The sequence below is a fragment of the Anguilla rostrata genome, chromosome 3, assembly GCF_018555375.3.
Source record: "Anguilla rostrata isolate EN2019 chromosome 3, ASM1855537v3, whole genome shotgun sequence".
Classification (NCBI taxonomy): domain Eukaryota; kingdom Metazoa; phylum Chordata; class Actinopteri; order Anguilliformes; family Anguillidae; genus Anguilla; species Anguilla rostrata.
In genome coordinates, this window is record NC_057935.1 from 52,821,963 (window position 1) to 52,837,171 (window position 15,209).

The window sequence follows — 15,209 nt, forward strand, 5'->3', positions numbered from 1 at the left end:
TTTTGTGGATCTCTCCTTTGTTCCCATTTTCAATTATCGTAGTAGCTGTGTTCTGCAACATTAGATGTTGTGATTGCCCTGGTGGTATGAGACAGATATCCTGAAGATTTGTATAATGTAATGTAGGGCAATGTAACATTTTTTTAAACCAGGTTATTGGTGGACAGATCAACCTTCCGTCAGGAATATATTTTAGGATGTGGTTCCCTGTCAGCTGTGCTGTTGCCTTGGTGTGCCATGCACTGCCTGCGATTCTGAACGCGGTTGTGCGGTGATGCAGCCGTGTAGAGTAACGCAGCTGTCGCGGCTGTGGGCGGAGCCGTGGGGCTTAAACGCAGGCGATTTTCTTTCTCCCCCCCCCCCCCCCAGCTGATGCCCCCGGACTCCACCATCGTGGAGGAGCACAAGGGCGAGATCCTGGAGGCCAAGCAGATCGCCCGCAAGCTGACCATGGTGGTGGTGCCGTCCGAGAAGAGCGAGGACAAGGACAAGGAGAAGGAGAAAGAGGAGGAGAAAAACGACAAGGTGAGCTTCATCCCTCTGGAGCAAACCAGCACACTCTGTCTCTTTAACAGCGGCTAACTAGAGCAAACCAGAACATCCATATGTCTCCTTAACAGAGGCTAACTAGAGCAAACCAGAACATCCATATGTCTCCTTAACAGAGGCTAACTAGAGCAAACCAGAACACCCATATGTCTCCTTAACAGAGGCTAACTACAGCATGCCAGCCCATCAAAATATCTTCTTAACAGTGGCTAACTGGAGCAAACCAGAACACCCTCATATCTCCTTAACACTGACCCACTGGAACAAACCAGCACACCCAAATTTCTCCTTAACAGTGGCTAACTAGAGCAAACCAGAATACCCATATTTCTCCTTAACAGGGGCTAACTAGAGCAAACCAGAACACCCAAATATATCCTTAACACTGACCCTCTGGAGCTCACCAGCACATCCAAATATCTCCTTAACAGTGGCTAACTGGAGCACTCTCGGAGAACTTCATATCTCTTTAAGACTAGCCCCCCGGAGCTCCCCGCTTGACCTCCATATCTCTTTCCTCAGTGTTGCCTTTCCTTGCTGTGCTCGCTGGTGCAGAAAAGCACAAGTTTCCAGGTATGGGTAAGGGTTTAGGAGCTGGTGATTAGAATACCCTGCTGATTAAACGCTAGCGTTTAGGCGAGGTTTCCCGCCTCTTATCTGCGCAGGGTCGTCCTCAGCCCGAGACTCCCTCCCGCAAAGTTCAGCGCAAACATCGGCAGACGGATGAAATTCTAATTGTATTTATTAATGAGCAGGACAAGCCCTAAATGAGCTACAAGCTGTTTGGGGCGGAAGCGCCTCTGGAGAGATCGCATTGTTCCGAGCGGGCGTGTTTAATATTTAATAAGTTTAAAATGGGAAAAAGCCGCCCAGCCAAGCCCCGGTTAATTAAAAGATTACATCTGAAGTTGCGGAGGACTTTTTAATGGGCTGTACCGCGCTCGGCCGCGGCTGGAGGCTGAAGTAGGCCAGGAGGCAGTGTGCTCAGGCTGGACCCTGCACACCTTAAAGCTGAACACCAGCTCTGTTCACAGAGAGGGACGGAGGGACGCAGAGAGACTGAGGGAGGGAGAGAGAGAGAGAGACAGAGACCGAGAGAGAGACCAAGAGAGACAGAAGGATAGACAGACTGAGAGAGACGGGGCGAGAGAGACCGAGAGACAGAGATGTAGTTAGAGAGAGGGAGAGAGAGCAAGAGACAGAGCAAGTGACGGGGAGAGAGAGAGAGTGAGAGAGAGAGAGAAACGGTGAGTGCGGTTTCCTCATAGGGAATCTAAACTAAGCTGGGACTGGCAGAAGCCTCATTGTCACGACACATATTGTTACTGTTTTTAACAAGGTCATAAATTATTGGGAACATCTGCCTTGTTCTGTTTTTACTTTCAAATAAAGTCTGAACTTCAGCAGAGCACAACTATTCCCTCAAATAAAATAGCTGGAATTGATCCAAGGGGTAGGTGCAGACCCCCCTTCCCCTCCCCAGCGGGTACTTGGGTTTGGGTTCAGTTGCATACATTTGGAGTTCCGCGTCTTCAGATTTAGCGGCGGCGGCTGCTCTCGATTGGCAGGTTTTACGCGTGTAATAGCTGGCCTATTCTCATTGGGGAGCATGATGACAAGCTTGTACATGCTCCGTGGGCTTTGTAGTTCAGGAGACGCAGTGCCGTTTGTGATAACTGTGGGGAAAAGTGCGGGACGGGACTGCAAATAGACGGATTAAAGGGCGCGCCGCTCTCGTTCTCGTTAGCGAGCGCTCTTCAGTTAAGATGGAAGCGGGCGTGCTCATGGCTGGAGTTGGGGGGTCAGCCGCTGGCTAAGACCTGGTGCCGCTGTGTGCGGAAAAGGTGCGGTGTGCGATGTGCTGTGAGACTAGCGGGTGTCAGTCCTGTCTCTGTTGTCATGGGGAGAGGACCACTTTGCTGTGGGAACCTACCTGTGATGTTTCCGACGTGGAGAAATCGGACTGATCTTACGCGGTGTTACTGCCAGACCTGGGTCAAATTTTTTGGATTCAAATACTTTTCTGTGCTCTGTTGATCTTGCCTGGTGTAATTGAGTCTGCCAATATGACCAGAAGGCGGGCTTTGCACTTTTTGAGAGTATTTCATTGGTTCCAATACACCAGACAAGAACGTTTTTGACCCAGGTCTGGTTACTACTGTTGAGTGACTTGATCGTTTGCCTCAGGGTCAGGAATTCAGTGCCTTGCCTGACGGGGTATAGACCGGCTAGACCTTAGGGAAAGGTGTGCAGGCAGTATATTCATAAAAAAAACAGGCTGAATTCAAATGAACAGAATGGCAAATTGGTATGTTTCGAAATTGCAGACATATTTCATCTATAAATAGATGCCCGCCAAAGTAAAGAGAACTGCAACCTTGTCCCCGTGCAGAGTTCCCAACAAACTGTTGTTGATGAAACTAGATTGATATTTATAGTCAACTGATTCTCACCTGAGTTGCTCGCCTGGTTTGCCTTGCATTTCAGAAACAGGGCACAGACCTCAAGCAGTATGGTCAAGGAGTATGCACTTTAAACCACAGTTGCCTCTTGTTGATGATATCTTTCCATGCCAGCATCACCTCATTAAACATCAGGAAGTTTCGACAGTCTAAGCCACTAAAACTCCTGCCAAATGTACCTCATTAAGCACCACTCATTCACAGTCACTGAGATCTCTTCTTCTAGCCGTGGTAGCCAACGGTTACCTGGGCTTGCCCAGCATTTTATACAATGCAGTGACCGTGCCTGGATGGTAATTGTTTCATGAACACAGGAACCACGCCCGTGTGGAAGCGTCTGCTTTCAGTATACTTCGTGTCCCTCAGTAACTCTGACATATCGTTTATTTTGGGTCCCTGGAGCATCAGTCAATAACATAGTGCTCGATTTTACCAGAGCCTATAACGGTCTGCAGTAGTTATAACGTTGTACAGTCAAACAGTCTTACGTAATTTCCTTAAAGAGTGAGAATTCCTTTCTTACAGACCACGGTGCGCCGGTGCTGTGTGTATCGGTTTGCCGACACCGCGGGCTTTTTCCGCGCTCAGCGTTTACCGGCCGCTGCGGACACGCCTTCCAGAGCATCTCCTCTCTGTCACAATATTGAGCAGCCGTTCCTGACGGACTGGACCGCGTCGCCCGTCCGTCACGATATTGACTGGCCGTTGCAGACGAGCCACCTGCAGCTCCTCTCTGCCGCGGTATTGACCGACCGGTACAGGCCCCGCGGCCTCTCTCTCTCTCTCTCTCTCTCTCTCTCTCTCTCTCTCTCTCTCTCTCTCTCTCTCTCTCTCTCTCTCTCTCTCTCTCTCTCTCTCTCTCTCTCTCTCTCTCTCTCTCTCTTCTCTCTTCTCTCTCTCTCTCTCTCTCTCTCTCTCTCTCTCTCTCTCTCTCTCTCTCTCTCTCTCTCTCTCTCTCTCTCGAGTTAACGGACGGCCGGGCCGTCGCCACGGTATCGAGCTGCCGCCGTGGAGACGGACAGCGCGCCAGGGTCCTTCCCCCCTCCCCACAGTCGGCTCGCGGTCACCTCCTCTCTCTCTCTCTCCCCTACCCCCGCAGCCCCCCGATAACCAGAAGCTGGGTCTGCTGGAGGCCCTGCTGAAGATCGGGGACTGGCACCACGCCCAGAGCATCATGGAGCAGATGCCCGCCTTCTACGCCACCTCGCACAAGGCCATCGCCGTGGCGCTGTGCCAGCTGCTGCACCTGACCGTGGAGCCGCTGTACCGCAGGTAGCCCGTCGGGGGAGAGCGCACCGGCACACCGGCACAGCCGCCGCACCCGCACGCGATGCACACGCACGCGAGCCTTCACCCAGACCCACACGCACTCTGCCTCAGGCTTATTTACACAAGCAGCGTAGAGCAGCACATCATTTTAAATAGCACTTATCAAAAGAACGTTACGGAGTGCATTGCAAAAGTTTTATATAGAGTTAAAACACACTAAGAGTCTAATAAAATTGTGAAAGTGAAGTGAGATCAGAATACTGAAATTAAAAGTCCAAAAATATAACCTGAAAGTTACAATGCAGCAGAAAAGATAAAAAACTTTATTAAAAAGTGAGAAAAGTAATGACTAAGTAAAAGTGAGCCTATAAAAAGAGGGAGTTTTTATAAGTGATTTAAAAGATGGCGGACGCTTGGCTGGCCTGATCTCCTCAGATCTCGGCTCCCGTTCTCCGCTGGTTTCAGGGCCGGGGTCCCCAAAGGGGCCAAAGGGCGCCTGATGAAGCCGCTGCGGAACAAGAGGGCCCCGCGCCCCGCGGAGGCGTTCGAGGACCTGCGGCGGGAGGCCTTCAGCATGCTGGGGTACCTGGGCCCGCACCTCTCCCACGACCCCATCCTCTTCGCCAAGGTGGTGCGGCTCGGCAAGGGCTTCATGAAGGAGGTGAGGTCCCGCGCGGGTCAGCGGGCCCCCAACCGACCCGAAACCAGCCCCCAACCGACCCCAAACCGGCCCCCTACTGACCCCAAACCGGCTCCAAACCGGCCCCAAACCGACCCCCAGGTCAGGAGCCCGTCACCGCTAACGTGTGACCTTTTCACAAGGTTATTCTGTGCTGTCCCCCCCCCCTTCCCTTTCCGTCCTCGCCCTCTTCCTTTTTTTTTGTTGCTTGTTTTGTTTTCTTGGAGCACATCCCTGTTTTCCTACAGCGGATGCACCGCGATGTATAACGCCAGCCGGGGAAACCAATCCGGTGACAAGCGAAATAAATTGGATGCGCGTCGTGCGTGCGGGAGCGGGGTGCGGGAGCGGGGTGCGGGAGGCGATGGGAGCGGGCTTCCCCGTAATGCCGCTGAATCGGAGCGCCTTGTTTATGCATTTAAACGAGCGGCGCTATCTCCCAGACAGCCGCTATCTCATCGCCAGAGCTTTATTGGAGTCGCTTGCTGAAGACGGTCCGTTTTTTTTAAACGCGGTCGCATTGAACCCGGGGCTGTGTTTTCCCCTGCAAACCTCTGCTTCTCTCTCTCTCTCTCTCTCTCACCCCTCCCTCCCTCCCTCCCTCCCTCCCTCCCTCGTTCGCTCCCTCTCGCTCTCTCTCATTCCCTCTCTCTGTCTTTATTCCACAGTTTCAGAATGAGAACAGACAGGACCACAAAGAGAAAATGGTGAGAAAATGAAAAGGGAAAATTATGTTCCGTATTACTCACACGAGCTTTAAAAGTGTTTGCCTGTGGCGGCCAAGCCAAAGATAATAAATATCTTTATTTTTGCAGAGTTATTTTCTTAAGCTCTGCTGCACGCTAAATGGTTCAGCCGGCCCAGCTTTACAAGTTCAGATTTATTAGGCGTGGATTTTTTATTTTTTTCCCTTAATTTCTGAAGTGGTCTCATCTTTTTCTTTATTTGTAAGAAGAAAATGCTGCTCATAAATCATCCTCTCAGGCTTTGTGTCTTTTGAAGAGCAGCGGTGGCTTATGGGTAACGTTGTCCTTCCAGGACACCTTGCTGAGCTGTTTCCTCAGCATCGCGGATCAGGTCCTGCTGCCCTCGCTCACCCTGATGGACTGCAACGCCTGCATGTCCGAGGAGCTGTGGGGCTTCTTCAAGCTCCTCCCCTACCAGCACAGGTCAGAGCCGCGCCTGACCCCGCCGGCGAGCTCATAAACCGGGCTCTCCGGCGACCCCGGGGGCCCCTGACATTTACTTTGAGCTCTGAGACTGACTTAACGTCCGCCGCAGAGATAATCACCCCTGCACCTGTGTCCGCTCCCCCTGCCTCCCCTCCCCGCTCCCCCTCCCCGCACGCCCACGCAGGTATCGGCTGTACGGCCAGTGGAAGAACGAGACCTACATCGGCCACCCGCTACTGGTCAAGGTCAAAGCGCAGACCGTGGACAGGGCCAAATACATCATGAAGTAAGTTCCTTTTTTTTTTTTCCCTCCCTTCTCTCCGAGCGGTCCGACAGCCGGCTCCTTCCTGCGCGTCTCCGCTAGCCGTCCTCCCAGTGGGCAGCCCGCTGAGGGTGGAGAGGCTGCGCGTCTCTGCTAGCCGTCCTTTAGCATGGAGCCCGCTGAGGGTGGAGAGGCTGCGCGTCTCCGCTAGCCGTCCTTTAGCATGGAGCCCGCTGAGGGTGCAGAGGCTGCACATCTCCGCTAGCCGTCCTTTAGCATAGAGCCCGCTGAGGGTGGAGAGGCTGCGCGTCTCCGCTAGCCGTCCTCCCAGTGGGCAGCCCGCTGAGGGTGGAGAGGCTGCGCGTCTCTGCTAGCCGTCCTTTAGCATGGAGCCCGCTGAGGGTGGAGAGGCTGCGCGTCTCTGCTAGCCGTCCTTTAGCATGGAGCCCGCTGAGGGTGGAGAGGCTGCGCGTCTCCGCTAGCCGTCCTTTAGCGGGAGCCCGCTGAGGGTGGAGAGGCTGCGCGTCGCTACCCCGAGTGAGGCCGTCTCCTCTTAGCATGGAGCCCGCTGAGGGTGGAGAGGCTGCGCGTCCCCTGCTAGCCGTCCTTTAGCATGGAGCCCGCTGAGGGTGGAGAGGCTGCGCGTCTCTCGCTAGCCGTCCTTTAGCGGCAGCCCGCTGAGGGTGCAGAGGCTGCGCGTCTGCTACCGTCCTTGACCCCGGGTACGCGCTCTCTAGCAGCTAGCTGAGCCCGCTGAGGGTGCAGAGGCTGCGCGTCTCCGCTAGCCGTCCTTTAGCATAGAGCCCGCTGAGGGTGCAGAGGCTGCGCGTCTCCGCTAGCCGTCCTTTAGCATGGAGCCCGCTGAGGGTGGAGAGGCTAGCCGTCCTTTAGCATAGAGCCCGCTGAGGGTGCAGAGGCTGCGCGTCTCCGCTAGCCGTCCTTTAGCGGGCAGCCCGCTGAGGGTGGCAGAGGCTGCACTCCTTAGCATAGAGCCCCTGATGCATAGGCCGTCCGCTCGTCTTTAGGGGCAGCTGAGGCTGCGCGTGCTCCGGTACGGCCCGAGGGCACCGCTCATTAAAGAAAAAGCGTTTAGTCGGCGCTATAAAGCGCGAGCGCCATCAGCGAATGCTCAGTACGGCCTTTTAATGAACCGGCTGACTCCCGCCAGCGGGCTGCGGCAGGGCGGCGTCCGTGAATAAAACATGAGCCTCGGACAGGTGATTGGACGGAGCGAGAGGCGGATGGCGGGGGCGGAAAAAGCGCCGAGGGAGGCTGTCGCGGGGACTTAGAGGAGAAGTGAGAAGACAGGAAGTGACACGCGGCCGGGGACACTCGGCAAGGCCCGCGCGAGTCCGGGAACGGGAGAGAGCGAGGCTCGATGTCAGTGCTGCAAGAAGCCCATACACGCTACCCATACACGCTACTCACACACGCGCGCACACACACACACACACCGCATACCACACATCCAACGCATGCGTCACAACACCACACACACAGGTGCACATGCTCACACACACACACACACACACACACACATGCTCACTGCACATGCTACAAACACATCGCACACAAGTACATCACCAACACACACTCCATCACTCACACACACAGTTACGCCATACACATGCACTCACGCACACACACACACACAATGCACACACAGCACACACCCATAGCTCTGCCTTTAATTACGGCGGGCCGAGCAGCTGCGTGGATGGGCGTCCCTGCTCCTCCGCTCTCCCTGGCGCGGGTGTTTGAGAGCTGCGTGCCGCTGATGGGCGGGGTCAGTCGGTCGCGACGCGCGGTGCATTCGCTCTGGCGCGTGATGCGTATTTAAAGCGGGTCAGCCCGCGATGCCGTGGTGACGGGGAGAGCGATACGATGGACGGCGGAGCCCGAGGCCCGGGGACGCGCGCGGGGCCGCTGTTTATTTGGCCGGCCTTGCCCCCTCTCCCCTCACTCGTTAGTTTTAATCAGGGCTGCGGGCAGGACTGCCAGCGAGCCGGCCATCAGTAGTGCTGGGTGCAGTGCAGGTACGCTGAGCATTTAAATGCTCCTGCTCGCTCCTGTGTGTGTGTGTGTGTGTGTGTGTATGTGGCTGTTTGCGTGTTGTGCTGTGTTGTGTGTGTGTGGGTTGTATGTGTGTGTGTGATGTGGTGTATGTGCTGGGCGTGTGTGTCGTGTTATTGTGTGTGTGTGTGTGTATTGTGGGTGGTGTGTGTGTAAGGTGTGTGTGTGCATGGTGTGTATGTGTGGGACGTGTGGTGTTTTGTGTGTGTGTATGTGTGGAGCGTGTGTGTATTTGTGTGGTGTGTATGTGTGGAGCGTGTGTGTATTTGTGTGGTGTGTATGTGAGGAGTGTGTGTGTATTTGTGTGGTGTGTGTGTGTGTATGGGTGTGTGGAGCGTGTGTGTGTATTTGTGTGGTGTGTATGTGAGGAGTGTGTGTGTGTGTGCGTGTTTGTGTGTGCATTGTGGGGACTGCAGTGCTGCTGCAGTAGAACAGTGGGAGCGCTGGAGCGTAAACGAAGCCTCCTGCTCTGCACTGAGACTCAGCTCTAATGAGGCTGCTGCAGACATCTCATGATATACACCCCACATAAGCACACGACACACATCACACATTCATTACTCTTACACACACACACACAACCCCTCAAGACACACATCACTCATTACTCTATATACACACACACACTTACCTACCACACCCCCAAGACACACACACTCATTTACTCTATACACACACACGTACACACACCCCTCAAAGACACACACACTCATTTACTCTATACACACACACATACACACACCCCTCAAAGACACACACACTCATTTACTCTATACACACACACATACACACACCCCTCAAAGACACACACACACACTCATTTACTGCACACACACACACGCAATATACCCATCGCACATGCATGCATGAGAAGATGAGGGCTAATATTTGTCCAGTGATGATAATTCTAAATTGGGGCTCTGTGAACTCCAAAATGGGTGGAGCTCCCACACACCACTAATCACTGATACCCATGTAAGCAGCAAAGAGCATGCATCAGGCACAAAAAGTGGGCTGTCTGGGGGCTTTTTTTGTAAGCCTATAGAAACAGTGCTGGCATACAATTCACATTCCCAAGAAGATTAATAGATGTGTCCCATACTTGGTAAAACGTAATGAAATGGACCTCAGCTTGCATAAAGCAGTTTTCCCAAATTAAATTAAGGTATGTTTCCACTTACCCAGAGTACTTTCGTTTTTTTTTTTAAATGTTAAAAAAAAAAGAAAAAAAAAAGCTATGGACTGGTTTGAGGTCCGCTGTATTGGAGTAAGCTGCGGCAAATATCTGGAAAACTTTGTCAGATCTCAGGGCGACTACCTGGATGGATAAATAGTGCTCTTGGTGAGTGAAAATGTACATTAATTTCATTTTTGTGTGAACTGCCCCTTTAAAAAAAAAAAAAAAAAAAGTCAGCTGATTTAACCTCAGCACGATCAAACAGACTGCGCTTAGCCAATCCAGACTGACGTGCGAGCAGAAAAAAGTGAGGTGTGTTAAATTCAATAAGTACCACATGACCCTTGAAGATGGAATTTGCCACGGATAACCTCCACTATCCGCTCGCCGCTTACAGAAGCCCGTGAAGTGTCATGTAATTTCATATCTATTTACTTGATTTATTACCTTTCATTTACTCCTGCCATGTGATTGGCTATCAAATTTTTTGAAGGGCCAGAGTTTTTGAGTTTCAGGTTTGGCGTACTTCCAGTACAGCAGATGTATTTATGTTAGTGTGACTTCAGGCCGGCAACAGTCAGTAGAGTATCTATCTCATTTCCAAAACCCCGGGTCTATTTAGGGAAATGCGAACTCTGGATTAGACTGCAGACTACCAGACCACTGGCTCAACATCACGACCATCAGTAAACATCTTCACTATGTCTGCTTGAATTTTAAGCACACAAACCTTTTTCTTCCAGTGCTCAATCTTGATTAGATCAAATATTGCATGATAAGTTTGTAAATGCCTGTCGGGTGGTACTGAAGAAGTGTGCTCCCCTCCTGTGCTGACAGGATAAAAAGTCTGCCGGGTTAGATAAACGCTCTACTGGATCAGCACCTTAAGTGCCTTTCATGGTGTGGCGCTGTGAGTGCTGACCAGAGGACTCTTGGATCACCTGTCAAAAGTGAACAGGTCAGCGCCCGGCTGTCCTTCAAAGGTTTGACCCGGGTTGATAGGCTAACAGGGATTTGGACGAGCTGAATCAGTGATGTTACTGCCTTTTATGATTGCGTCTTCATTTGATCACTTGTTTTGGGTTTTCCTTTGATCCTTGGGTATATATAAGGGGAAAAGTCGAATGGTTCTAGGACACGTGTCAACACGTACTCCTGCACGCCATTCGCACACAATTGTTTTTATGCAGGCTACACACTCCAGAGTAACGTCTTCCACGTCTATTAAAACAGATAGCGATCCGTATAGAGCCACACTACTGGAGGATTATTTGCGGTCTCCTAAGTAAAACCGTTAGCACAGGGGAAAGATTAAAAATGTTATTTTGGAGTCCGGTAAACTACGATATCATTAAATGAATCCCGTTCCAGTAGCACCGCGTAAGACTACGCGCATCGCTTTGCCACTCAGATACGTCTGCTCTTTTGCGTATCTGAGGGGATTCTTAATTGCTTTTGCTTGCTTGTTAGTTTAGTGTACTCGTAGCGACTTGGCTAACGTTATAAATTAGCTGCCTTTATGAATGGTGCGTGCTTGCTTGCGGGTGACTATAGGAGCTTGGGCAGGGCTTGACAAGGGGTCAGTTGTTTGATTAGCCATGTGCTAATGGATCGGCCATTTCGCGTGGGTCGCTACCTGCCTTCCAAGTATGGCACGTTTTAAGATATCTATGACTGGGTTTGTGGAAAACCAAGAATATTGAGAAAAACAGAACCTTTGAGTCCGTCTTCCGTGAAACAAATTTGAAGCCGTTTAAAAAGATCTAAAAGGCTGAGATCAGTGAGTCTGTGCTAACGCAGCATATCTGCGCTCGTTTCTCCATTCATGAGATTCCCGTCCCTATTGGCAGCTTGGTTATTACCGGCACAGGTGGTTTTGCGCTGCAGAAGCGAAGCTTTGACACGTCTAATTTTTCATCCCCTCCGCTCCGTCCCCGCGTATCCTCCCCGCTCTTTGCGCGCGAAAGCCGCGAGTCCTGACCGCTCCGGCGACTGCGACCGCCCCCGTTCCCTCTCTCTCCGAACGAGCAGCGAGCGTTCCGGAGCCGTGGCCTGATCTGAAGCGCTCGCCCCGGGAGCCAGACTCAGACTGCGGGCTCCGTTTGTTTGTAAATCAGGCGCGCCGATGCGCCCGGCACTCTCAAGGACGAAAGGACGCGCTCCGTCGCTCCGGTACCGCCGCGGCGCGTGCGCTCGCGGGTTAGCCTGACCGCGCGGATCCGCACCGTTCCGCGCCCCTGCTAAAACCGCCCCGTCCCGCTTTATTTACCGGTGTGCAAATCGGGCGCCTTCATTACAAACCCCACTCATCGCGCTCTGAAGGTTAAGCAAACCAATTACACTTCCCAACGTGGTGCTGGGGTACCGAGGAACAGTCGTCTGCCCCCCCCCCGCCTTGCATTTAAAGCAGGGTAGAGGGAGAAGGAGAGGGAGAGAGAGAGAGGGAGCTCCCTTATTAAACACAATGACACCGTCATGGCTGAACGCTCTCCCACACTTAGCTTTAGTTGCAGAGGCAGCGCCGCACAGCCTTAATGTCTGTCTGCGCGTCACACAGGAGCCAGTCGGCATTCTACCGGAGAGACGCAACATGGCCGCCTCACAGTCAGCCGCGCGATGCATACCCGCTGTCGCGTTTCCCGGCCTACTTACAGAACCGCTTATTGAACAATAAAACAATTAACCCAAGCGTGCTGCGAATGTTTTATCGTTTGCGGACGCGTTCTACCCCCTTCACGTATTATTTTTTTTTTTGTCAGACCGCTCGCGTTTCCGTAGTGGAGAAATTTAGACGCAAAATCTCTTCTCGGGAAACCGGAGCCTCGTGGTCTCCAGCGATAGTCCCGGACTCCCGGCCTCCGGCCCGATCACAGGTTCCCCCTCGGTGGGTTTAACATCTGAATTTATCATCCGCAAATCCGATCCATCATTTCGCCGTTGCGTTTACTCAAGGGCCGTCGGCGCGGGGGGGGGGAGGGCCGCCGCGATGGCAAAATCGGTACGGTGTGTAATCAGACGTAACCCCGGCGACGCGGAGGCCCTCTCGGTTTGGGCTGAGGGGGGGGGAAGAGCACTGATACATCACGCCTGTCAATTACGGGCTCGGGCGGACCTGCTGCTCTCCCCGCGTCGCCGGGCCCGTGACATCACCCCGCCAGTTAGCCCGGGTGTCTGAGTCCCTGTGCTCCCGCAGAACGGCCACTCGCTCCTAAATGAAGAGATAGACGCTCCCGGTGAGCGTGTGTGGCAGAAGCCCGGCTGAATCTTGTGTTTCCCGTCTCTCTCCCCCACTCCGCCCCCCCCTTCCCCTCCCTCCTCCCCCGCCCTCCCGCCCTTTTTTTTCTTCGTAGGCGCCTGACCAAGGAGAACGTGAAGCCTTCCGGACGGCAGATCGGCAAGCTGAGCCACAGCAATCCCACAATCCTCTTTGACTACGTGCGTACTTTACCGCTTGTGACGGACATAATGGGCCAGGTGGAGGGCAAATGAGGAGCCGTAATGGGGGCCGCTTTATCTCTCCGGCTCAAACATTACTTTTCCGGCTTCCTTCCATTAGAAAGCTGTTTTTCTTCCATTTGGCAGTATTGCTTAGAGCAGTTCATTCTTCTAGTGCTAAAATGCAAAAATTAATGGTTTACGTGAAGCTCAAAGTAAGCAGGGAATCTTGCATTAGTTGGATGGTACAGAGGCAGCTCCTGGACTAGAAAATTGGAAATGCTAATAGGACGAAATTAAGAATTTTGTAATCATCAAATTTGGAATCCTCAGTTATAGAGTATTAAAACCCTGGCACGTTATTATATATCGGTGTTTGAGTAGCGATGCTGTTCACACTGCCAGGGTGATTTGGGTGTGTACACAGTAGGCCGGTTCGGTGGAAGGCAGAGCTGGTTCGGAGTGATTGTAACTCATTGTGAAGCAGAAGGGCGTACATTCGGGTAGACGGAGGGAGCGCGGGTTCATCTTGGACTCGTCGAGCGGGGCGGACGGCCTCCGAAGCCCTTGTACACTTTTCAGCGATCTGTCAGAAGCAGCGGCTCCGCGCCACATTAGCATTTCACACAGAATCGGACAGGGCTCCGAGTCTGAAGCGGAGCTGCGGAGGGGAAGCAGGGTTTTTTTGTTGCCTCCCGCTCCGGACGTGAGCGGAATGGGAGAGGAGGCTCTGCCGGCTCGCAGCTCCGAGCCCGCGGTCTCTCCCATTACCCGTCCCGAATTCCACACCTCCTCCTCAGCTGGAGTCCTGCCGAAAAGGCTGGGCTTCGCGGGGAACATCATCAAAGGCACATTACCGCTCGTAATGTGGCCGTTCTCCGCTGGTGATGAGGGAGCCGGGCTCGCTGCGGTGCACCATAGAGACGGTGCCTGACGCGTCACACGACGACGGCCCCGCCCGCAACGATCCGCTGCGCTCCACGGAGTTATTGTCAGCAGTCGGCGGATTTACAGGGTTGCGAAAATGCCGAAAAGTCGTCGTGTGTTGGGCCGTGACAAAGCGTGCGAAAAGAATGAGCCGTCGAGCAGAAAAACGGGGGTTCAGACCATTAGACGTGAGGGGAAAGGAGGGAAACTGGGGGATCCGGAATGGCGGCACGTCAGCCATTTTATCACCAGTACAGACTTATAACTTTCATTAACTGTCAGAGGCTGTGTATATATATATGTAATACTAACTCTATGGAGCCCAACAAATAGTTTTTCCCCCCATCATGGGCGCATGGTCTATTTATGCACTGTCAATTGTCAGAGTAATTTGGACCAGTTAAAACGGTTGGCTGTCCTAAGAGAGACGCTAAGATTGGTTGAAACGCTGATTGGTACATGATGGCCCCTTCCGCTGCCGTTATGACGAGCGACGTTCTTTTCGGTCTTTTCAGATCCTGTCTCAGATCCAGTGGTACGACAACCTGATCACGCCGGTGGTGGACTCCCTGAAATACCTCACCTCGCTCAGCTACGACGTGCTGGCCTGTATCCTTTCACGGGTTCGACCCGTCACGGCGTCTCCCCTTTCCCGCGAAGCGCTGTCCGCTGAGAGATAAGGGCGAGAGCGAGAGTCCTCGCCTTGGCCGATAGCGGTAGTCGCGGAGGCAGGCTCTTTGAAAATGCCAAACGTGTCTCGTGTGTCTGCACCGCCAGGGCCTGGAACAGCAGGTCCTTTCTTTACGTAGACTGCCATTTTGAACCTATTTGATGTTTCCATTAAGCTCCCCTTTGAGACACCGGGGGGGAAAAAAAAAAACTATTTATTTTCGGCACCTTACCTGAACCCGCCCACGCGCTCCCTCCCCCCCCCGCCCGGTCGGTTTGAAAACGTTAGCACGTTAAAGGGTTGGCCGCGGCGCGTTGGCCTGGCGTTGGCCCGGCAACCTTCCGCGGCCCTGGCCCGCTCGCCGGTGCGAATGATGAGCGCGCTCCTTGACCCCCTCTGAAAGATTGCATCATCGAAGCCCTGGCCAATCCCGAGAAGGAGAAGATGAAGCACGACGACACCACCATCTCCTCCTGGCTGCAGAGTAAGTGGCTTTTTGCGCGTCTTCCCACGTCCACGCAGGTAAACCGAATT

At 53.1% G+C, this 15,209-nt stretch overlaps 1 protein-coding gene across 2 annotated transcripts in view; it reads left to right on the forward strand.

Moving 5' to 3' along the window:
• thoc2 (THO complex 2) overlaps window positions 1-15,209 on the forward strand; it is a 60,040-nt gene that overhangs the window by 14,039 nt on the left and 30,792 nt on the right. The window contains exons 10-18 of one of the 2 annotated variants that reach the window (XM_064328177.1): window positions 370-525; window positions 4,111-4,283; window positions 4,746-5,061; window positions 5,628-5,666; window positions 5,998-6,128; window positions 6,316-6,417; window positions 12,994-13,078; window positions 14,521-14,614; window positions 15,079-15,159. In XM_064328177.1, the coding sequence (XP_064184247.1) occupies window positions 370-525; window positions 4,111-4,283; window positions 4,746-5,061; window positions 5,628-5,666; window positions 5,998-6,128; window positions 6,316-6,417; window positions 12,994-13,078; window positions 14,521-14,614; window positions 15,079-15,159 (1,177 nt within the window). The remainder of the gene's footprint in view (window positions 1-369; window positions 526-4,110; window positions 4,284-4,745; window positions 5,062-5,627; window positions 5,667-5,997; window positions 6,129-6,315; window positions 6,418-12,993; window positions 13,079-14,520; window positions 14,615-15,078; window positions 15,160-15,209) is intronic. The other variant, XM_064328178.1, reaches the window with a different exon arrangement.